Here is a 23656-nt window from a genome sequence, read left to right on the forward strand (position 1 = left end):
TCCTGTGTACATGGTTTTAAAAAATCAAATAGTTTAGAAAAACTTCTAATAAAATAGAAAAAATCCTCACCTACATATGTCATTACACATTTGTCCAAACCCATAGACTGTAGAATACCAAGAGTGAACCCTAATAGAAACTTCAGGGTTCGTGTGATAGTGGTGTGTCAGTGTCGGGATCTTCAGTTGTAAGGGATGTTGATAAAGGGGGAGGCTGTGCATGTGTGGGGGCAGAGAGTACCTGGGAAGCCTCTGTACCTTCTTCTCAATTTTGCTACAAATCTAACACTGCTCAAAAAGTCTGTTGGAGAAAATCCTCTACCTCACTTTTCCCAACTTTAGTCCACCTGCCAGACATGGCCATTTTTAGCTCTAATTCTTCTAGAAGCCTCTCAATAACATACCTTTTCTACTGTTTCCATGCTCATCAACCCAAGATGTTATTTATCAACTTCCCCTTCTATTAAATGAGATGTCCTCTCCTGTGTCTGCTGGTCGGTTGGTGGTTGGCTGATCTAGCTGGGCTTAGCTGGCTAGACCAATGTCCAGCTGTGCATCCAGCTGAACATGGTTCCCTCTGCACGTTGGGTTCAAGTCTGCTCCATGTGGATTCCTGCTGGGGTCCGGGGTGAAGGGCCAGGAGCTCTTCTCATGACAATGGCAAAGACACAAGAGGGAAGGCTCAGCTGCACAAGCACCTTTCACAATCCTGCCAGCATCTGATGGTCAAAGCACATCATAGGGCCAACATCAAGGGTGAAGAGGTGGGCTCTGTCTCTAGTAATAGGAACTGCACACTCACATGGCAGGGGGTGTGGATACAGAGAAGAGTGAAAAATTGGGGCCATTCATCAATCTACTCTATTTCTCCTAACTCTTTTTTATTGATCTCTCTGCGAGTAACCAGATTTTGGCTCAAATAATACCACAACACAGCCTTGCCCAATGGTTGGCCTCTTGTTAAGTGACCAACTAAAATACTCACTGATAAGTTTCTTAAATCTCAAAATCACCACTGAGGAATTCTGTTAGGTGGTTTAGGCTGGGAGGATGAAGAAAGCTTGAGTGTAGTTTCTTTGACATCAATCTGCCTCGAAACACCTTTCCTCATTCCCTTCTGTGTAGTGAAGACCATCTCCAGATGGTGTGTGGACAATGAGTTGCTGCGGAAGCATCATTTGATCTGCCCGAATGATTACTACAGCGATACGGTGCCATTCTGCTCTGCACCTGAAGGTAAGGTGTCTGTGCTGCCTTCAAGCCCCTGACACCATTCCAGGGAAGTTCTTTAGTAGCAGGACCACAGCAGCCACCTTTGTGCCATTTCCTTGTTCGTAGATGTTTTGATCGTGGCTATTGGGAGGGCCAGCTCTGAGCATGCCTCTTCCTCACTAGCTTACTAACTCCTACGAGATAGAACTCTCAGCTTCTCAAAGTGATGATATCCTAGTCAGTTGCCCAACAACAAGATGCGAAATTATTTTAAAATGTAGTTGAATGAAGCACGAGAGGGCAGATCTGCAGACATAGACGAGCAAGGGAGCAAGTGTCTCATGGGCTCAGAACCCAGACCTCAGGGTTCTGCATACCCCTTACAGGCCAGGAGCCACTTTGAGTGTGGAGAGAAGGTTGGGAGCAGCGAAGGCTACGTGTGTGTGCCTGTGATACTGGGCCAGGTCCCTGCGCGGTGGGAGGCAAGATCCTTTGAGAATGAGTGGGTGGGAAGCTGTCTTGTGGGTTTAAGCAGGAAGGTAGTTTTGGAAGTGTATCCCTGTAGATCCTGTGACCAGACATCTGGATGGCAGCCTGCCGGTGCGAGGCTCCAAAGATAAGCTTGTCAGCAGCCCCAGTCAGTGGAACTCTGATGATCTCCTGGGGGTTTGGAGCTGAAGAAAGCCTTTGGGGTAGGAGGATGGGGGTCCAGAGAATTGAGGATGTAGATGAAGAGAGAGTTTAACTGACGGCCTGGGCCATGCTGACAGGTGAGGCCAGAAAGTGGAAGCAGAACCAAGTGCCTGAGATACTCAGCCACTTATTCCAACCAACTTTCAAATACTATCTTAGGCAGGTAAATAAGGATGGAGTTGACATGTACTAAGGATTTTTTTTTCCCCCTGTGGAATCTAGTTCTATTTCTTTTTCAAATCAGTTTTATTGGAGTATAGTTGACTGACAGTGTTGGGTTATTTTTAGGCATATGGTAAGGTGAGTCAGCGGAGAAGGCAATGGCACCCGACTCCAGTACTCTTGCCTGGAAAATCCCATGGATGGAGGAGCCTGGTAGTCTGCAGTCCATGGGGTCGCTGAGAGTTGGGCATGACTGAGCGACTTCACTTTCACTTTTCACTTTCATGCATTGGAGAAGGAAATGGCAATCCACTCCAGTGTTCTTGCCTGGAGAATCCCAGGGACGGGGGAGCCTGGTGGGCTGCCGTCTATGGGGTCGCACAGAGTCGGACACGACTGAAGCGACTTAGCAGCAGCAGCAGCAAGGTGAGTCAGTATACACATACATATAGTCCACTCTTTTTTAGATTCTGTTCCCATATAGGTCATTGCAGAGTACTGAGTAGGTGTTATTGAGCATTCACCTGGCACTGTGCTCGGAGATGTGATGGTACCAGTTTCACTGCTGGCAACGTTGAATATCCTCATTTAACCTTTTGGAGATGATTTTACAGTCTACAAAGCTAATACAGACTTTGATTTCTCATGTGAGCCTTTTAAAAAGCGTGTTCCCGTATGCGGTATGCGTGACAGTGGTCCTCTCCTGTTCCTGGCCATGTTTGACCAGTGAACAGATAATACAGCATGAGCACTAGAGTCTCAAGGATGCAGAGTAAGTTCCAGGAGTACCTGAGATGCTGAAGGGCAATTATTTAATACATCTGGTGTAGGAAATATAAACATTTAGAAAAAAGAAGCTAGCGGTGCCTTTGATAATTTCACTTAGTCATCTTGGACGGGTCACCTCTTCCCCTGGGTCTGGTAACTTCATGTTTTTCCTGGCGCCACAGGTGTCTCTGTCCCTGGATATTCAAAACCGACGTTCAGTTCTGAGAAACGTTCCATCCCAAAGAACGAGCTGACCAAGAAGCCCGCGTGCAGGGAGATGTCCTCTCAGTCTGCGGAGGAGACAGACTATACTATGGACAGCCTCACGTGGGACTCGTCTTTTAAGGCCAAGCTCAGATCCAGAGCGGCCATCAAGGTGAGTTTGAAGCCAGTTTGTGGTGGGGGGGGGGGCAGGGTCATGATGAAGGGAAAGGGGTTCCAGGTGACAAACATCGTCATAATGAAGCCGCAGCAAAACAGGAGGGTGTCCTTGGCCATCTGGGGTCGTGGGATCAGCAAGATGTCAACGCATACGCCCCCTCGGCCTCTCAAAGTCTCGCATTTCAAAGAAAACAGGTTTACCGAAGAATAAAAACTGGATGAACCATTTACGGGTGCCCCAGAGGCAGCTGGAGCGGCTTCGGCTTGCCAGGATGGAGAGTCGGAACCGCTTCCTGAGAAACCCTCGCTTTTTCCCTCCTAACACTCCGTTGGGGGGCAAGTCTCTTCTCTTTCCTCCCAAGAAGCCAGCACGGGTAGGAGCCTTCCAGGATGGAGAGCTGGAGGAGAGGTGCGTCTTCTCCTGACTTGTCTTCTCCGAGAGTTGGACCCTGCAGAGGAAAGCACAGAAAGCAGGTCGTGGGTCTGCTTTGGCTTCTGGAGGGTCCCTGAGGTTTGGGGCCCCGGGGTCAGAATCCAAGTCAAGCAGGGCTTCGGGGCTGCCCGCAGGTGTGGCCTTGGGACATCCCCAGAGTCCTGGCATTGTGCTTTTCTGACCTTTTCTTGAGGGATAGGGGTTAGTGTTGGCCCTTTGCTTATATCTGAACAGCCTGGGTCAAATGGGAGGCATCTCTATAGCCGTGTGCTCCTGCCATTACATTCATGTGTCTTGGATAATAAAAATGTTCAAAATCTGCTTAATGACAAGTAACTAGTACAGATAGTGATTTTTCTTTAAAAGAGTGTGTGCGCTCGGTCACTCAGTCGTGTCCGACTCTTTGGAACCCCGTGGACTGTAGCCCACCAGGCTCCTCTCCCCATGGAATTTTCCAGGCAAGAATACTAGAGTGGGTTGCCATTTCCTACTCCAGGGGATCTTCCTGTCCCAGAAGTTCAAACCTGCATCTCCTTACCCACTAAGCCACCTGGGCAGCCGTTTGGCTATATTTCAATAAGTGTCCATACAAAGGGAATGATTTGCTTCACGGCTTCATAATTTTAATGGACTTAAAATGATTAGTGTGGGACTTCCCTAATGGTCATGTGAATAAGACTCTGTGCTCCCCAATTCAGGGGCTCAGGTTCAATCCCTTGTCCGGGACCTAAATCCCACATGCCACAAGTAAAGATCCTGCCTGCCACAACAAAGACCTGGTACAGCCAAATAAATTGGAAAAAAAAAAAACAAAAAAACTATTAATGTTTAGAAGGCAATGGCACCCCACTCCAGTACTCTTGCCTGGAAAATCCCATGGACAGAGGAGCCTGGTGGGCTGCAGTCCATGGGGTCGCGAAGAGTCGGACATGACTGAGCGACTTCGCTTTCCCTTTTCACTTTCCTGCATTGGAGAAAGAAATGGCAGCCCACTCCAGTGTTCTTGCCTGGAGAATCCCAGGGACAGGGGAGCCTGGTGGGCTGCCATCTATGGGGTCGCACAGAGTTGGACACGACTGAAGCGACTTAGCAACAGCAGCATTAGAGAAATAATATGTTTTTATTAAAAAAAAAAACCAAAATATTTGCTTAGACTTCACTGGTGGTCCAGTAAGACTCTGTGCTCCTAATGCAGGGGGCCTGTATTTGATCCCTATTTGAGGAACTAAGATCCCAGAGGCCACTTGGTGCAGCCAAAAAGAAAAGAGAAAAACCAAAAATGAAAAGATTTGCTGAGAAAAAAATAGCACCTATATAAAGCATTCAGCTAACATATTGGTGTTTGGGAATTTGTATGTAGCAGAGCAGCTCCTCGCTGCAATCTATTGAAAGTCAGCCCTCGACACAAGGGTTTGTAAAAGTAAAATAAATTAAAAAAAACATATTGGTGTTTAAGCTTCCAGAGTTTTCCCTATGCTATGTGTAGCTATATATATCTTCACAAAGATCAATCTTGCTGTAAAATTGTTTTGTGACCTGCTTTGCCAACAATAAAACCCAAAGGATGATGTGTTGCCAATCTCCTTAATGGCTTGAATGTATTTATTTTCCATGAATCACTTTCAGGGATGAAACTAACAGCCTCTCTTGCCCTCCCTTCCCCTCCCACAGTTGTGCTGATACTCCAGTGTTTCTAGCTAAGCCCTCCATCGGATTTTTCACAGATTATGAAATTGGACCAGTTTATGAGGTAGGAATCTGGTTTCTTTACATATCCCACTCTGCTTCCTTATTTTTAAAAAGTCTTTGCTGTGGAAATTTTAAAACATGCACACACACACACACAAAACTAGGGAAAAGACTGTCACGTTCCCTTATGAGCCCATCACCCAGCTTCAGTAATTACCTGCATCCAGCAAATCTGGTTTCATCTGTTGCCCCCACAGCGTCATGTGTGTGTATCTGGGTGCACGTGCGTACACTAGAGTATTTTAAGGGATAAAGCTTAGACAGCATGTCATTCTTCAGTTAATACTTTATGAGTGTCTCTTAACAGGTAAGGACTTTCAAAGAATAACCATCATCACACCCAGCAATATTAACAGTGATTCCTTAATATCAGCTAATATCCTCTCATGTCTGATTTTTATCCATTTATTTTTTTAAAAGCCAATTTATAATTGGTTTCTTTAAATCAGAATTCATACATTGCGTTTGGTTAGAGTATCTCTTATTTCTCCCACATTTTTTTAAAATAATTCCTCCATCCTTTTATTTTTTAAAATGCTGTTTGTTTGTAGAAGAAACTGTAAATTCGGCTTGTTGCTTTATTTATTTATTTTTGGCTGTGCTGGTCTTCGTTGCTGCGCAGACTGGTCTAACTGGAGAGCGGAGGCAACGCTGTCGTCGCGGTGCCTGGCTTCCCGTTGTGATGGCGTCTCTGGTGGAGCAGACTCTAGGGCGCCCGGACTTCAGTAGTTGCAGCGGGCAGGCTCGGTAGTCGTGGCTGTCAAGCTGTGGAGCACAGGCTCAATAGCTGTGGCGCGCAGGATTAGTTGCTCCATGGCATGTGGGAGCTTCCTGGATCAGGGATCGAACCCGTGTCTCCTGCATTGGCAGGTGGATTCTTTCCCACGGAGCCACCAGGGAAGCCCCGGCTTTACTTTTTGTTTTTAATGTAATTTTTATTTTATATTAGAGTACAGTTGTTTTCCAATGTTGTGTTCATTTCAGGTGTATAGCAAAGTGATTCAGTTATACGTATACATGTATACTTTTTCAAGTTCTTTTCCTATTTAGGTTATTATAGAATATTGAGTAGAGTCCACTGTGCTATACAGTAGGTCCATATTGATTATCTTTTTTATATAAAATGTATATGTTATTGCCAAATCCCTAATTTATCCATCCCCCACCTTTTTCTTTTGATAACTCTAAGTTTGTTTTTGAAGTCTGAGTCTGTTTCTGTTTTGCAAATAAGTTCATCTCTATAATCATTTAGAAATCCTCCTATAAATGATATGCTATTTGTCATATTTGTCTGACTTCACATAAGATAATAATCTCTAGGTCCATCCATGTTGCTGAAATGGCATTATTTCATTCTTTTTTCTGGTTGAGTCATATTCCATTCTATTAATGTATAGATATCATATCTTCTTTATCTATTCATCTATGATGGACATTTAGGTTGCTTTCATGTCTTGGCTATTGTAAGTTATGCTGCAGTAAACACTGGGGTGCATGTATCTTTTTGAATTACATTTTTTCTAGATACATGCCCTGCAGGGGGATTGCTGGATCATATGGTAGTTCTATATTTAGTTTTATGGAACCTCAATACTATTCTCCATAACGGTGTTCCCAGGTTACATTCCCACCAATGGCGAGGGAGGGCTCTGTTTTCTCTGCACTCTCTCAAGCATTTATTGTTTGTAGAGGTTTTCTGTTTTCTTTATTTATGGCTGCTCTAGGTCTTATTTGTTATTTGCAGGCTTTCTCTAGTTGCGGCCAGTGGGGCTGCTCTTTCTTTGCCATGTGTGGGTTTCCCATTGAGGTGGCTTCTCTCTTGTTCAGAAGCATGGGCTTTAGGGCATGGAGGCTTCCGTAGTTGCAACATGTGGGCTCAATAGTTTGGGGCTCCAGCTCTAGAGTACAGGCTCAGTAGCTGTGGCACACAGGCTTAGATTCTCTGTGGCATGTGGGATCTTCCAGAACCAGGGATTGAACCAGTGTCCCCTGCATTGGCAGGCATATTCTTAACCATTGGACCACCAGGGACGTCCCATTTGTAGAGTTTTTTTATTTATTTATGGCTGTGCTGGGTCTTCATTCCTGTGGGGAGAGGGGAGTTTCTCTAGTTTGGGCAAGTGTGGACTGTTCTCTAGTTGCAGTATGCAAGCTTCTTATTGCAGTAGCTTCTCATTGTGGAGCATGGACTGCAGGTGTGTGGGCTTCAGTAGGTGCAGCACACGGGCTTAGCACTTATGGTGTAGGGGTTTAGTTGCTTCGTGGCATGAGGGATCTTCCCCGGCCAGGGATCAAACCTGTGTCCCCTGCAGTGGCAGGGGGACTCTTAACTGCTGGACCACCAGGGAAGTCCTTGTAGAGTTTTCGATGAAGGCCATTCTGACTGGTGAGGTGATACCTTCTGGTAGTTTTGTTTTGCATTTCCCTAATTAGTGATGTTGAATATCGTTTCATGTGCTTTTTGGCCATCTGTGTGTCTTCTTTGGGAAAATGTCTATTTAGATCATCCACCCATTTTTTCATTTGGTTGTTTCTTTGACATTGAGCTGAATGAGCTATTTGTATATTTTGGGGATTAACCTCTTGTCCGTTGCTTCATTAGCAACTATTTTCTCCCATTTTGTAGGGTGTCTTTTTCTTATGGTTTCCTTTGCTCTGCAAAAGCTTTTAAATTTAATTAGATCCCATTTGTTTATTTTTGTTTTTACTTTCATTACTGTAGGAGGTGGATTGAAAAAGATATTGCTGCAATTTATGTCAAAGAGTGTTCCGCCCATGTTTCCCTCTAAGAGATTTATAGTATCTAACCTCAAATTTAGATCTGTAATCCATTTTGAGTTTATTTTTGTGTATGGTGTTAGAGATTGTTTTAATTTCATTCTTTTACATGTAGGTGTTCAGTTTTCCCAGCATCACTTATTGAAGAGACTGTTTTCTCTCCATTGTATATTCTATTTTTAAAAAATTTATTTGACTGCGCTGGGTCTTAGTTGTGGTGTGAGGGCTCTAGTTTCCTGACTAGGGGTTGAACCCAGCCCCCTGCCTTGGGATCATAGAGTCTTAACCACTGGACCACCGGGGAAGTCCCTCTGTTGTGTATTCTTGCCTCCTTTGTCATAGAGTAATTGACCATAGGTGCATGAGCTTATTTCTGGGCTTTGTATCCCGTTCAACTGATTATTTCAGTTTTTGTTCCAGTACCATATTATTTTGATTACTGTAGCTTTGTATTCTAGTCTGAAGTCAGGGAGCCTGATTCCTCCAGCTCTGTTTTTCTTTGTCCGAATTGCTTTAACTGTTCAGTCTTTTTGTGTTTCCATACACATTTAAAAAACTTCTGTTCTAATTCTGTGAACAATTCCATTGGTAATTTAATAAGAATTGCATTGACTCTGTAGATTGCCTTGAGTAATACAGTCATTTTGATAGTATTGATTCTTCCAATTCAAGGATATACATGGTGTATTTTTCCATCTGTGTCATCTGCAGTTTCTTTCGTTAGCATCCTATAGTTTTCAAAGTACAGGTCTTTTGCTTCCTTAAGTAGGTTTATTCCTAGGTAATTTATTCTTTTGGATGCTATGGTAAATGGGGTTGTTTCCTTAATTTTTCTTTCTCATCTTTCATTGTTATATATAGAAATGCAAGAGATTTCTTTGTATTAATTTTGTATCCTACAACCTTACGGTGTTCATTGATAAGCTCTAATAGTTTTCTAGTAGATTCTTTAGGATTTTGTATGTATAGTATCATGTCATCTGCAAACAGTGATAGTTTTACTTCTTTTCCAGTTTGGATTCCTTTTATTTCTTTTTCTTCTCTGATTGCCATGGAATTAGGACTTCTAAAACTGTTGAATAAAAGTGATGAATGTGGGTATCCTTATCTTGTTCCTGATCTTGGAGGAAATCCTTCCAGTTTTTTCCTTTCAGTAGTTTCCCCTCTGTGTCCACTTAATGGAAACTCTTTCATTAATGGGTGTTCGATTTTGTCAGAAGCTTTTCTGCATTGATTGTGATGAGTGTATGTTTTTTATTCTTCAGTTTGTTTATGTGATATATCACACTGCAGTTTGTTTATGTGATATATCACACTGCCTGGTTTGTGGATATTGAAAAATCGCTGCATGCTTGGGATAAAGCCTACTTGATCATGATGTATGATCCTTTTAATGTATTGTTGGATTTGGTTTGCTAGTATTTTGTTGAGGATGTTTGCATCTATGATCATCAATTATATTGGCCCAGACTTTTCTTTTTTTGTGGTATCTTTGTCTGGTTTTGGTACCAGAGTGATGGTGGCCTCATAGAATGAGTTTAGGCGGTTTGTTCCTCTGCAACTTTTTGAAAGAGTTTCGGAAGGACAGGTGTTGACTCTTCTCTAAATGTTTGATAGAATTGGCCTGTGAAGTCATCTAGTCCTGGACTTTCGTTTGTTGGAAGTTTTAAAATCACAGTTTCAATTTCAGTACATATGATTTGTCTGTCCATATTTTCTATTTCTCCCTGGTTCGGTCTTGGAAGGTTATATACTTCTAAGAATTTGTCCATTGCTTCTAGGTTGCCCAGTTTCTTGGCTTAGAGTTGCTTGCGGCAACTCTATGCTATGCTATGTTTCTCTGCTGTCTCATTTTGTCTAACTTTCTGTGTTTCCGGTCTCTGTTGCTCAAGCTGCAGGGCTCCAGCTCTCCTTGCCTCTGGTGTCTGTCCCCTGGCGTGTGAGGTTGGTCCACAGGCTTGGGCAGGTCTCCTGCAGGGAGGGACTGGTGCCTGCCCTCCGGTGGGCGCAGCTGGGTCCCGTTCCTCTGACGGCAGGCCCACGTCAGGAGCTGTGTTTAAGGCAGCCGTGGGGTCAGGACGTCTTTTGACAGCCTGTCTTCTGGTGGGCGGGGCTGTGTTTCCATCCTGCTGTTGTTGAGGGGTCCAAGCACTGGGGTCTGCAGCCTGTTGGGTGGTGTCAGGCTCAGTGCCAAAGTGCCACACTCCAGGAGAGATCACACCAACGGGTGTTCCCTGGGGTGTCCACCGCCACTGTCCTTGCCCCTATAGTGAGCCACCGCTGACCCCCACCTCCCCGGGGGACCCTCCGAGACGCACAGGTAGGTCTGGCCCAGGCTCCTAGGAGCTGTTGCCTTGTTCTGAGTTCCAGTGCACGCATCACATCGTTTTGTGCCCTCCAGCAGTCCTGTGTGGCTTCTGCTCTCAAGCCCTGCTGGCCTTCAAAGCCAGGTGCTCTGGGAGCTATTCCTCTAGATGTCAGACCCCCAGGCTGGGGGGTCTGATGGGGGGCGGGCGTCAGAACTCTCACTCAGTTGCAATGGAATGATTTTCCAGTTTGTGGTCACCCACTCAGCGGGTATAGGATTTGATTATTATGGTGGAAGTGCCCCTCCTCCCGTCTTGTCGTGGCTTCTTCTTTGTCTTTGGGTGGTAGAACATCTTTTTTGTAGGTTCAGATCTTTTTTGTCGATGGTTGTTCAGTGGTTAGTTCTGATTCTGGTGTTTTTGTAAGACGAGTTGACCTCAAGTCCTTCTTTGCTTTCCGTCTCAGTTTGACTCCTGCTGATTGCTTTATTGTGGTGATGTTCAACATATTCTTTTATCCTACATATTTTCTGTAAACATGTTAGACGTAGAGGCTTGATTAAATTCATGTTCAAGATTTTTTTTCATTTTTTGTCAAGAATACTTCTTTGGTGGGAGTGTATATTTCTTACTGTATCCCATCAGGAAGAGTGTGATACATGGTTTCCCCGTTATCAGTGATGAATGGCTTCAGGTGTTATGAGCCTAATTTACCCTTTATAAAGGTCTTACCAACCTCTCATTTAATGCTTTAGTAGCATTAGATGGCTATTACCCAGTTCAAGTTTTTAAAAAATTAAGGGTTATAAAATGGTGACTTCAAATTCTACTATTCTTTCTATTTTTATTATCTGTGATTTTCTGTTTTTTAAAAAAACCTTCCCTCAAACTTCCATTTATTTCCCCTCTTCCTTTTACTCTCCTTACTCCTAGAGATAACTGAAACAGTTATTAGTTTGGGTTCTTCCATTGTTTCTTTTTGAAACCATAGGCAAATATGTAGGTATGTTTGAACGCTGTCTCCTACTTACTGTCCTCAGTTCAGTTCAGTCACTCAGTCATATCTGACTCTTTGCGACCCCGTGGACTGCAGCACACCAGGCCTTCCTGTCCATCACCAACTCCCAGAGTTTGAGTTCATGTCCATCGAGTCGTTGATGCCATCCAACCATCTCATCCTCTGTCGTCCCCTTCTCCGCCTGCCCTCAATCTTTCCCAGAATCAGGGTCTTTTCAAACAAGTCAGCTCTTGCATCAGGTGGCCAAAGTATTGGAGTTTCAGCTTCAGCATCAGTCCTTACTCTCCTCTGCACCTTGCTTTTTTCACTTAACAGTATATCCAGTGAGCTTCAAGAGCTGTGTGTAGAGACTTTCCTCGTTCCTTTTCCCAGCTTCGCTCTTGATGCTTGCCTTCCTCCATCCTGGAGAATCAGGTCAAGACCAAGCTTTGGAGTCACCAGTTCTGTTCATTAGGTATAAATGTAGCTATGTTTAATGGTGACAATCCCTTCACACACATATGCATTGTACTTTGCAGTTTAAAGAGCACTTGCAAATCCATAATTCTTTAGGAGCTCTTATCCACTCTCATCCAGCGTGCAAAAGCACACTGATATGTCAGTCATTTAGGCTAAATGTTAAAGAAAGCCTTTGTCTACTTGAACATAAGTTACTCTCTTTTGGACTTGTGTGTTTGGGACTTCTGTGTTTGGTCATCACATTTCAAAGATGGTGAGGTTGGCAGGCTCAGAGAAAGAGAGCTAAAATTATTTCACTCTGGGCATGGAATGGGCAAAGGGAGAGCTGCTGGGAGACAGACAAAAGACATTTCTGTAGGACCTGCAGGTGCCCACTGTGGAGCCTGGAGATGAAGCGAGCACCGGCTGTGTAGGACCGTCTTCCCTTCCTGTCTTTATTCTTTCATAGCACACTTTTATTTATCTTTCCCACCAGGTTGAAACCCACATGGGCAGGGGTTAATTCTAGGTTTGTTTAAACCATTTTGGTATCAGTACTCACAGATGGTAGGTCTGTTGACTGAATTACCTGACTACTGGTCTACCACTTAGCCTTGCTTACTCCTAGTACAGAGTAAATCAAGAACAAATGAAAGGAGCCCCATTTTTCTGTATAAAAATATAACGTGTGTGTATGTGTGTGTACCTCCCAAGGGCTTTGTTTGTGGGTCGCCCACCCAGCAGGTATGGGACTTAATTTTATCATGATCGCATTCCTCCTCCCATCTCATTGCAGCTTTTCCTTGTCTTTGGATTCCTTTTTTGGTAGGTTCTAGCTTTTTCTGCCAATAATTGTTGAGCAGTTAGTTATGATTTGGGTGTTTTTGTGAGAGGGGCTGAGCTTGCATCCTTCTCTTCCCTTTTGTCTGCCGTCTTCCCCAGGGGTTTGGACAAGGTGGTGAGTGACAGCTTACAAGCGGTTTTAAAGATATCTGTTCCTTCAAAAGGTTGCTAAATATGCAGACTGTTTAAATATATAGGCAAGTATATGTAAAAGAATTTTAAAATTAAAATACAGTATAATGATTATGAGTAGGATCTTTGAGTCCGTATGGTTGGAAGAAACCATTCATTGCACAGAGAATCATACATAATTAGCACATTTCAGGGAAGGGCATACAGTATCATTTTTTCATAAACTTTTGTTGACACTGATGAAACCTTTTATTTATTTTGTATTTTGGGGGATTTTTTAAATTGAATTCTAGTTGACTTACAGTGTTGCGTTAATGTCTGCTGTATAGCAAACATTCAGTTATACATCGTACACGTTCTTTTTTTTAAATACTCTTTAGCATTAAGGTTTATCATAGCATACTGAAGATCGTTCCCTGTGTTCTACAGTAGGACCTGTTGTCTGTCCATTCTGTATGTAATAGCTTACATCTACTAACCCCAATCTCCAACTCCATCCTCCCCCAACCCCCGTGGCAACCAAGTCTGTTCTTTATGTCCATGACTGTCTTTCTGTTTCACAGACAGGTTCATTTCTGGTATATTTTAGATTTCACGTGTAAGTTACATCATATGGTATTTGTCTTTCTCTTTCTGACTTACTTCACTTAGTATGATAATCGCTAGTTGCATCCATGCTGCTGCAGAGGGCATTATTTTGTTCTTTTTTAATTGCTGAGTAGTACTTCATTGTATATAAATGCCACAGCTTCTTTACTGATTCCTTTGTCGATGGACATTTGGGTCGTTTCCCTGTATTGGCTGTTGTGAACAGTGCTGCTGTGAACACAGGGGTGTATTCATCTTTTTGGATTAGAGTTTTATTTGGATATGTGCCCAGGAGTTGGGTTGCTGGTAATTCTGTTTTTAGTTTTCTGAGGAACATTCCATACTGTTTTCCACAGTGGCTGTACCAACTTACATTCCCGCCCACCAACAACGTAGGAGAGTTCCCTTTTCTGCCAGTGGCAGAGAGTTGTCCACGTCCTCTCCAGCATTTGTTATTTGTAGAGTTTTTAATGATAGCCATTCGGACTGCTGTGAGGTGGTACCTCACTGTAGTTTTGATTTGCATTTTTCTGTTAATTAGTGATGTTGAGCCTATTGACCATTTGCATTTCTTCCTTGGAGAAATGTCTATTTAGGTCTTCTACTCATTTTTCGATTGGGTTCCTTGTTTTTTTATGGTTGAGTTGTTTGAGCTCTTTGTATATTTTGGAAATTAAGTCCTTAATGGTCCTATGGTTTGCAAATATTTTCTCCCATTCTGTGGGTTGTCTATTTAAATTTTTTTTTTTTTAAGTTTTCCTTTCCTGTGCAAAAGCTTGCGAGTTTGATTAGGTCCCACTCATTTATGTTTGGTCTTATTTATGTTGCCTTGGAAGACTTACCTTAGAAAACGGTGATATGGTTTATGTCAGAGAATGTTTTGCCTATGAGCTTTTCTAGGAGTTGTATGTTTGTTAATGCTTGTTTTATGTATTTGGGTACTCCTGTATTAGGTGCATTTATGTTGATGAGTGTAAAATCCTCCCCCTGTCTTTTTTCATCACATGGTATCTTTCTTTATGGCTTTGTTTTAAAGTCGGTCTTGTCTGAAATACCTTTTCTGCCCCTTACTTTCAACCTGTGTGTTTCCTTTGCTCTAAAGTGGGTCTCCTATGGGCAGCATATTGTAGACTCTTGTCTTTTTGTTTTTTTTTTAATCCACTCTGCCACTCTGTGTCTTTTGACTGGAGCATTTAGTCCATTGACATTTAAGGTAATAACTGATTGATATGTATATTGCCATTTTAAACCTTATTTTCCAGTTGATTTTATGTTTCTTCTTTGTCCCTTTATTTTTCTCTTGTAGTTGATTTTCTTTTGGATTATACTTATTTTCTCTTCTTTTTGTTTGTGTCAACCTATTTTATGTTTCTGATTTGTGATTACCCTGTTTTTCAAGTCTGTTAACCCCATTCCATATCTATTTACCTTAGACTGGGAGTCATACAGGCTCAAACACATCTTAGGAAAGGAAAAAAAATCTACATTTTTCTTACTGTCCTCCCCCACATTTTATGATTCTGATGTCCTCTTTTACATCTTCGTGCTCATCCTTTTGCTGTTCATTGTGGTTTCATCACTTTCACCAAAATATTTTTATTTTTTAAAAAATCTGTGTCTTGGGCTTCCCAGGTGGTGCTAGTGGTAAAGAACCCACTTGCCAATGCAGGAGACAGACATAATGGACACAGATTTGATCCCTGTATCGGAAGTTCCCCTGGAGGAGGGCATGGCAACCCACTCCAGTATCCTTGCCTGGAGGATCCCATGGACAGAGGAGCCTGGACGGCAAGAGTCCATGGGTCACAAACAGCTGGACACAGCTGAAGTGATTTAGCGTGCATGCACTGGTTTATTTAGGTGATTTGCTTTCCAGTTGTGATTTTCTCTTTCCTATAGATTCTTTCTTCTTTTTTACTTAGGGAAGACCTTTCAATATTTCCTTTAGGATAGGTTTATTATTATTATTTTTTTGACCATTTTAGGATAGGTTTAGTATTGCTGTATTCTTTTAGTTTTTGCTTGTCTGAGAAATTCTCCCTCCCCTCCTATTCTAAATGATAACCTTGCTGGGTAGAGTATCCTAGGTTGCAGATTTTTCCCTTTCAGGACTTTGAATATATCTTGCCATTCCCTTCTGGCCTGCAGCTTTTCTGTAGAGAAATGAGCTGATAGCCTTAAGGGGCTTCCTTTGTAATTAGCTCTTCGTTTTTCTCTTGCTGCCTTTATAACCCTCGTTATCTTTTACTTTTGTCATTTTTATTATATGTCTTGGTGTAGATCTGTTTGGGTTTACCTTGTTTGGGACTCTGTGCTTCCTGTATGTGGGTATCTGTTTCCTTCTTTAGATTTGGGAAGTTTTCAGCCATAGTTCCTTCAAATACTTTTTCGATCCCCTTTTCTCTTTCTTGCCCTTCTAGAGTTCCAATTATGTATAGATTGGCACGCTTTCAGTTCAGTTCAGTTGCTCAGTTGTGTCCAACTCTTTGCGACCCCATGAACTGCAGCACGCCAGGCCTCCCCGTCCATCACCAACTCCCGGAGTTCACTAGAACTCTCATCCATCGAGTCGGTGATGCCATCCAACCATCTCATCCTCTGTCATCCCCTACTCCTCCTGCCCTCAATCTTTCCCAACATCAGGGTCTTTTCAAATGAGTCAGCTCTTTGCATCAGGTGGCCAAAATATTGGAGTTTCAGCTTCAACATCAGTCCTTCCAATGAATATTCAGGACTGATTCCCTTTAGGATGGACTGGTTGGATCTCCTTGCTTTCCAAGGGACTCTCAAGAGTCTTCTCCAACACCACAGTTCAAAAGCATCAATTCTTCAGTGCTCAGCTTTCTTTATGGTCCAGCTCTCACATCCATACATGACTACTGATAAAACCATAGCTTTGACTACATGGACCTTTGATGGCAATGTAAAGTCTCTGCTTTTTAATATGCTGTCTAGGTTGGTCTTAACTTTTATTCCAAGGAGTAAGCATCTTTTAATTTCATGGCTGCAGTCACCATCTGCAGTGATTTTGGAGTCCAAAAAATTAAAGTCAGCCACTGTTTCCCCATCTATTTGCCATGAAGTGATGGGACCGGATGCCATGATGTTAGTTTTCTGAATGTTGAGTTTTAAGCCAACTTTTTTGATCTCTTCTTTCACTTTCATCAAGAGGCTCTTTAGTTCTTCTTCACTTTCTGCCATAAGGGTGGTGTCATCTGCATATCTGAGGTTATTAATATTTCTCCTGGCAATCTTAATTCCAGCTTGTGCTTCATCCAGCCCAGCATTTCTCATGATGTACTCTGCATGTAAGTTAAATAAGCAGGCTGACAATATACAGCCTTGACGTACTCCTTTTCCTATTTGGAACCAGTCTGTTGTTCCATGTCCAGTTCTGTTGCTTCCTGACCCGCATACAGGTTTCTCAAGAGGCAGGTCAGGTGGTCTGGTATTCCCATCTCTTTCAGAATTTTCCACAGTTTATTGTGATCCACACAGTCAAAGGCTTTGGCATAGTCAAAAAAACAGAAATAGATGGCATGCTTTAGATTATCCCATAGAGCTCCTGTTTTCATTTTTTTTCATTTGGCTTTCTGTCTGCTGTCCTGATTGGGTGATTTCCCTTATTCTAGCCTCAAGATCACTTATTCGGTCTTCTGCATTATTTGTTCTGCTGTTCATTGCCATTAGTTCAGTTTTAGTCTCGGAAATGAGTTTTATAATTTTTCTTGGTTCCTCTTTATAGTTTCTAGTTCCTCTTTACAATATACTCTGCGTTTCTGTTGATACCCTTTCTTAATTTGTTCAGTATTTTCATTATTTCCTTTTTGAAATTGGAGTCTATTGGACTGAAGAGGTCTGTTTCATTGTTTATTCTTTCAGGGGAATTCTCTTGGTCTTATAACTGGGAGTGGTTCCCCTGCTTCTTCATTTTGCTTATATTTCTCTTGCTCTCTGAGTTTATGAAAAGCAGTTATTTACTGTGGTCTGGGAGGGCCATTTGTCTGTGGGAGCATTCCTGTGTGGCTTGTGTGGGTTTAGTATTTTTTTGGTGCAAGGACTGTTTTCAGTATGGATGCCTGTCACCTCTTCTCAGCCTGTGTTGGCCATCATGATGCCGCAGCTGGTACCTGGGCCTGGAGCTCTCAGAGGCAGTGGCTCCCCATGTGTGCCCCCAGAACACACAGTGGGAGTGGACTCACAGCCACTCCTGGAGTTCGCAAGGGCTGTGGCAGCAGTTAGTGGCTGCTCCCAGAGTCTGGGACCGATGGAGTGGGCAGCTCAAGACCACTCCTGAAGCCCAGGGGCAGCAGCAGGGAGGGGGAGGCTCAGGACCGCACTCCTGTTCTGCTGCCTGAAAACTCCTGCAGGGGAAAAGGCTGCAGCGATGGGTTCCGCCCCTCCCCTCACAGTGGTGCCTGGCTTCTGATGCTGCCCAGGCTTCCTTCTCTGAGGTGCAGTTGCATCGGATGCCAGCCTCTTCAGCCTGTTTCCACAGAGCCCACCCCTAGCCCCCTCTCTGGGTCTGATCTCTGAAACCCAAGCTTCCCCACCCAGCCCCCACCCGTCCCAAGCAGACATGCATCTGAGACTGGGGAGTGTGGGCAGAAGCACTGACCATCTGTGCAGGTGTCTCTACATTCTAGCTGCTGCAAACAAGTTGTCTTCTCATCCAAGGCCCTAAAGCGCCCCCTCTGTCCAGACTGATCTCCCCGCCAGTAGGCAGACTTCCCAGCAGGCAGGAAGCTTTCCTCTTGCACAGCTCCCTCCCATGGCCACAGGTTCCATTCCAATTCCTTTCTCTCTCTTTCTTTTTTTTTCTTGCTTTTTCTTTTCTCCAGTTCCATGGAGATTTTCTTGCCCTTTCAGAGGTCTGAGGTCTTCTGCCAGTGTTCCGTAGATATTCTATGAGAATCCTTGCACATGTAGATGTATTTTGATGTATCTGAAAGGAGGTGAGCTTCACATCCTTCTATTCCGCTGTCTTGATCCTGGACCTAATGAAACCTTTTAAATTAAAATATAAACGTGAATGAGAATTAGGTTTTTCACTGTTGCAAAAAGAAGTTACAAATAAGGAAAGGAGGAATGCTAGAATGAACTCTATGCTGCTAGATTGTATTTGGGAGTATAAATATGAATTCGTGATTTAAAAATATGGGTGTGTATGTGTGGAGAGTGTAACACATATATAATTAGATAAACACAAGAGTAAATAGAGATGGATGTGAATGTGTTGGTTAGTATACATGATATATTTCCTTGCTGTATCCATTGAGGGATAGAAATAATGACACCCTAGTAACATTTAGCATGCCTGCTGTATCCAGATCTTGGTTTCTAAGTACTGTTCTCCCAAAAAAAAAAAAAAAAAAGAACACTGGGCTCCTTGGGAAACTGATTCCAGGGTTGAGGTAGAGGAAATAGATGAATACAGAGCATCTTTTGGTGCCAGAAAGTAAGGAAATCTTAGAGGGAGAGAAAAAGTAGGGGAGAGGGCATGTCAAAAGGGCACAGAGCTCCCACTGGCCAGAAGAGAAACAACTCAAGCAACTAAACACATAATAATGGTATTAGATTATAACTCGAAGAATTAAATAAATATCCATGAATCCATACTGATATAAGTAAATATCTGAATAAATAAATGGAAGAAAAGGGACGACTTTTTGTTCTGAAAGGATTATAATTAATGTAGAAAGAATGATAATTTAAAAATTACCAATAATTATCACACTATAAAATCTGTAGGCAAGACTTACTAATAAATGCTAAAATTACTAGGTAGAAGCGTGAGCAGAAACAGATAATTCCATAGTCTCTGCCCAAATGTTTAGTAGTTACAAAGGAAAAATAATAACTGTATAGTAGAGAACCCTGAAGACACCACTCTAAGCAAGTGGTTATGGTTAACATCTCCACTAATGGAACGCACCAATAGCAGATAACCTTGATATAATGTACTGGGAAGGACACAGCAGCTCTGTGATATTCCTGTAAGTAAAGCATAATCTCAGTCCGGTCAGGAGTAATCATCAGAGAACTCAAACTGAAGGACATTCTAGAAAAACATTCTACAAAATAACTGACCTGTACTCTTTAAAAGGTTCAAGGTCATGGAAGGTTATGGATAACAAGGAAATATTGAGAAACTGTCACAGGTTGGAGATGACTAAGAAGATATGACAGTCTAATGCAACTGGAGTTCCTGGGTTAGATCCAGGAACAGAGAAAGGATCTTGGTGGACAGACTGGAGAAATCCACATAAATTGTGTGGTTTCATTAATATATTGTACCAAGCTTATTTTCTGAATAGTCTTGGTCATTGTTCTGTTATCTAAGATGGCCATGTAAGAGGAAGCTGGGTGAAGAGTGTATGGGAGCTCCCTGGATTGTTTTTGCAACTCTTATAAGTCTAATGTCCCGAAATAAACCATTAACAACTATATGTGTTCTGGGGTGATGCTGTTAAAGTGCTGCACTCAGTATGCCAGCAAATTTGAAAAATCAGCAGTGGCCACAGGACTGGAAAAGGTCAGTTTTCATTCCAATCCCAAAGAAAGGCAATGCCAAAAAATGTTAAGACTACCACACAATTGCACTCATCTCACACACTAGCAAAGTAATGCTCAAAATTCTCTAAGCCAGGCTTCAACAGGACATGAACCATTAACTTTCAGATGTTCAAGCTGGATTGAGAAAAGCCAGAGGAACCAGAGATCAAATTGCCAACATTCGTTGGATCATAGAAAAAGCAAGAGTGTTCCAGAAAAACATCTGCTTTATTGACTACGCCAAAGCCTTTGACTGTGTGGATCACAACAAACTGTGGAAAATTCTGAAAGAAATGGGAATACCAGACCACCTGACCTGCCTCTTGAGAAATCTGTATGCAGGTCAAGAAGCAACAGTTAGAACTGGACATGGAACAACAGACTGGTTCCAAATAGGAAAAGGAGTACGTCAAGGCTGTATATTGTCACCCTGTTTATTTAACTTATATGCAGAGTACATCATGAGAAATGCTGGGCTGGATGAAACACAAGCTGGAATTAAGATTGCCCATCCTAAAGGAAATCAGTCCTGAATATTCATTGGAAGGACTGATGCAGAAGCCAAAACTCCAATACTTTGGATGTAAAGTATTGGATGTGAAGATGTGAAGAACTGACTCATTGGAAAAGACCCTGATGCTGGGAAAGATTGAGGGCAGGAGGAGAAGGGGACGACAGAGGATGAGACGTTTCGATGGCATCACCGACTTTATGGACATGAGTTTGAGCAAGCTCTGGGGGTTGATGATGGACAGGGAAGCCTGGCGTGCTGAAGTCCATGAAGTCTCAAAAAGTTGGACATGACTGAGCAACTGAACTGAACTGTGTTCTGGGGTGACTTCCAGTTATGGTAATATTGCAATTAGATAGTCTGAGTAATCTATAGGGGGGAAAAAAGAACATTCTAGAACTGAAATTACTCAAGAGAAAGGCTTAATAGCAAATTAGACACAGATGAAGGGAAGCCTTGCAGATACGTCAGTGGAAATGATTAGACTGAAGCAGAAAGAAAATGAAGGACTATAGAAAATCGCATTTAAAAAAATGGACATAGTAAACAGGTCTGTTACATAATTGAAGCCCCAGAAAAAGAGGAGAGATGTGACAGGAGCAGTATTTGAAGAAATAATAGATGAGAATGATCTAAAAGTAATGAAGACTTCAAGTCATAGAGTAAAGCACTAACAACCCTAAGCAGGATAAAATAAAACTGTACCTTGCACCTGTACTTATATATTTACACATTATAATAAAGTTCTGCTCTAAACTAAAGAGAGGGTTTGGGGGGAACTTAAAAGACGCTTACTCCTTGGAAGGAAAGTTATGACCAACCTAGATAGCATATTCAAAAGCAAAGACATTACTTTGCCAACAAAGGTCCGTCTAGTCAAGGCTATGGTTTTTCCTGTGGTCATGTATGGATGTGAGAATTGGACTGTGAAGAAGGCTGAGCGCCGAAGAATTGATGCTTTTGAACTGTGGTGTTGGAGAAGACTCTTGAGAGTCCCTTGGACTGCAAGGAGATCCAACCAGTCCATTCTGAAGGAGATCAGCCTTGGGATTTCTTTGGAAGGAATGATGCTAAAGCTGAAACTCCAGTACTTAGGCCTCATGTGAAGAGTTGACTCATTGGAAAAGACTCTGATGCTGGGAGGGATTGGGGGCAGGAGGAGAAGGGGACGACAGAGGATGAGATGGCTGGATAGCATCACTGACTCGATGGACGTGAGTCTGAGTGAACTCCGGGAGTTGGTGATGGACAGGGAGGCCTGGCGTGCTGCGATTCATGGGGTCGCAAAGAGTCGGACACGACTGAGCGACTGAACTGAACTGAAAGCATCTAGAGGGAAAAGACTCACTGCCTTCTAACAGAAATGATAGAAGCTAGAAAGTATTGGAATGGAAGCTTCAAAGCAATGAAAGACAGTGACTTGCAATCTAGAATTCTAAACCTAGTGAAAATATTCTTTAAAGATGAAGATAGGGCCGTGGCAGCGCCGGAGCCCGGGCCGGGGGCCACCATCGAGGCGGGGGCCGCGCGAGGGCCGGAGCGGAGCGGCGCCGCTACCCTTGGGCTCGCGCTTTCCGGCCCGGCGCGGAGCCCGGGGCGCCCGGAGCCCCGCCATGTCGCAATCCAACCGGCAGAAGGAGTACAAATGCGGGGACCTGGTGTTCGCCAAGATGAATGGCTACCCACACTGGCCGGCCCGGATTGACGAGATGCCGGAGGCTGCCGTGAAATCAACAGCCAACAAATACCAAGTCTTTTTTTTCGGGACCCACGAGACGGCATTCCTGGGCCCCCAAGACCTCTTCTCTTACGAGGAGTCCAAGGAGAAGTTTGGCAAGCCCAACAAGAGGAAAGGGTTCAGCGAGGAGCTGTGGGAGATCGAGAACAACCCCACCGTCAAGGCTTCTGGCTACCAGTCCTCCCAGAAAAAGAGCTGTGTGGAAGAGCCCGAACCGGAGCCCGAAGCCACCGAGGGTGATGGCGACAAGAAGGGGAATGCCGAGGGAAGCAGTGATGAGGAAGGGAAGCTAGTCATTGACGAGCCAACCAAGGAGAAGAATGAGAAGGGAGCACTGAAGAGGAGAGCGGGGGACTTACTGGAGGACTCCCCCAAACGCCCCAAGGAAGCAGAAGACCCTGAAGGGGAGGAGAAAGAGGGGGCCACCTTGGAGGGTGAGAGGCCCCTTCCAGTGGAGGCGGAGAAGAACAGTACCCCGTCTGAGCCCGGCTCTGGCCGGGGCCTCCTCAGGAGGAAGAAGAGGAGGAAGAAGAGGAAGAGGCTGCCAAGGAAGACACCGAGGCCCCAGGCCTGAGAGATCACAAGAGCCTGTAGCCACCAATGTTTCAAGAGGAGCCCCCGCCCCGTTCCTGCTGCTGTCTGGGTGCTACTGGGGAAACTGGCCATGGCCTCCAAACCGGGAACCCCTTCCCCACCCCAACCCACTCTCCTTTTCCCACTCACTCTCCCCTTCTGAGCTCAGACCCTGGAGATTGACCCCGATGGGGCAGGCCACGTGGCCCTCACCTCCGTGTCCCCACATACCTGTGACCTGAGTCAGGTCCATGTCTTCTGCGCTGTGGGATGAGATGAGGCCATTGTGTCCCTCCCTGCCTGGAGTTGTTTCCCAGTGTACTTGTTAGGGCCTGGACCGGCTATTTCTATCTCCTGACACCCCTCGCCCCCTTCCCTGGGCATTCTAGATGTCTAGGTTGGCTGGGATCAGGGCTATGAATAGAAGGGATGGAGAATGAATAGCAGGGTGGGCTTCTGGGGTCTGGGAGGGGCAAACTTCAAATTGGGGTGGGGGGATGGGTAAGAGGATGACATCTCCTTGAGCTCCTGTCCCTTCCTCCCACACCTATTATCCCAGCTGCCTGGATTCAGGGAAAGTGGGACAGCTGGCGTAGGGGGTGGGGGGGGCGCAAGGAGGGGGAGAGGCGCTCCCTTCCATAAATCCTTGATGATTGACAATGCGCAATTGTCTCACTTATACAGACCCCAGGTGTTATGGGAGTTACAGTTTATCATCAAAAGATTTGGGGTCTTCCAAGTTCTTTGGGTCAAGGACCTGAGATCTGAAGGGCTGACT

The 23656-nt window shown here is 43.8% G+C and overlaps 2 protein-coding genes across 3 annotated transcripts in view; both read left to right on the plus strand.

Annotated features, from left to right (window-relative positions):
* Nucleotides 1-23656, plus strand: part of DLEC1 (DLEC1 cilia and flagella associated protein) — an 89655-nt gene that overhangs the window by 14316 nt on the left and 51683 nt on the right. For both annotated transcript variants that reach the window (XM_055558596.1, XM_055558597.1), the window contains exons 3-6: nt 1126-1236; nt 3018-3211; nt 3405-3625; nt 5321-5399. In XM_055558596.1, coding sequence (XP_055414571.1) covers nt 1126-1236; nt 3018-3211; nt 3405-3625; nt 5321-5399 — 605 coding nt within the window. The remainder of the gene's footprint in view (nt 1-1125; nt 1237-3017; nt 3212-3404; nt 3626-5320; nt 5400-23656) is intronic.
* LOC129635533 (hepatoma-derived growth factor-like) lies at nt 22132-23166 on the plus strand. Its single transcript, XM_055558605.1, is given in 2 exon segments — nt 22132-22799; nt 22802-23166. Coding segments are annotated over 2 exon segments (717 nt in total). The 5' UTR covers nt 22132-22180; the 3' UTR covers nt 22900-23166.

The sequence above is a fragment of the Bubalus kerabau genome, chromosome 20, assembly GCF_029407905.1.
Source record: "Bubalus kerabau isolate K-KA32 ecotype Philippines breed swamp buffalo chromosome 20, PCC_UOA_SB_1v2, whole genome shotgun sequence".
NCBI classification, from domain to species: domain Eukaryota; kingdom Metazoa; phylum Chordata; class Mammalia; order Artiodactyla; family Bovidae; genus Bubalus; species Bubalus kerabau.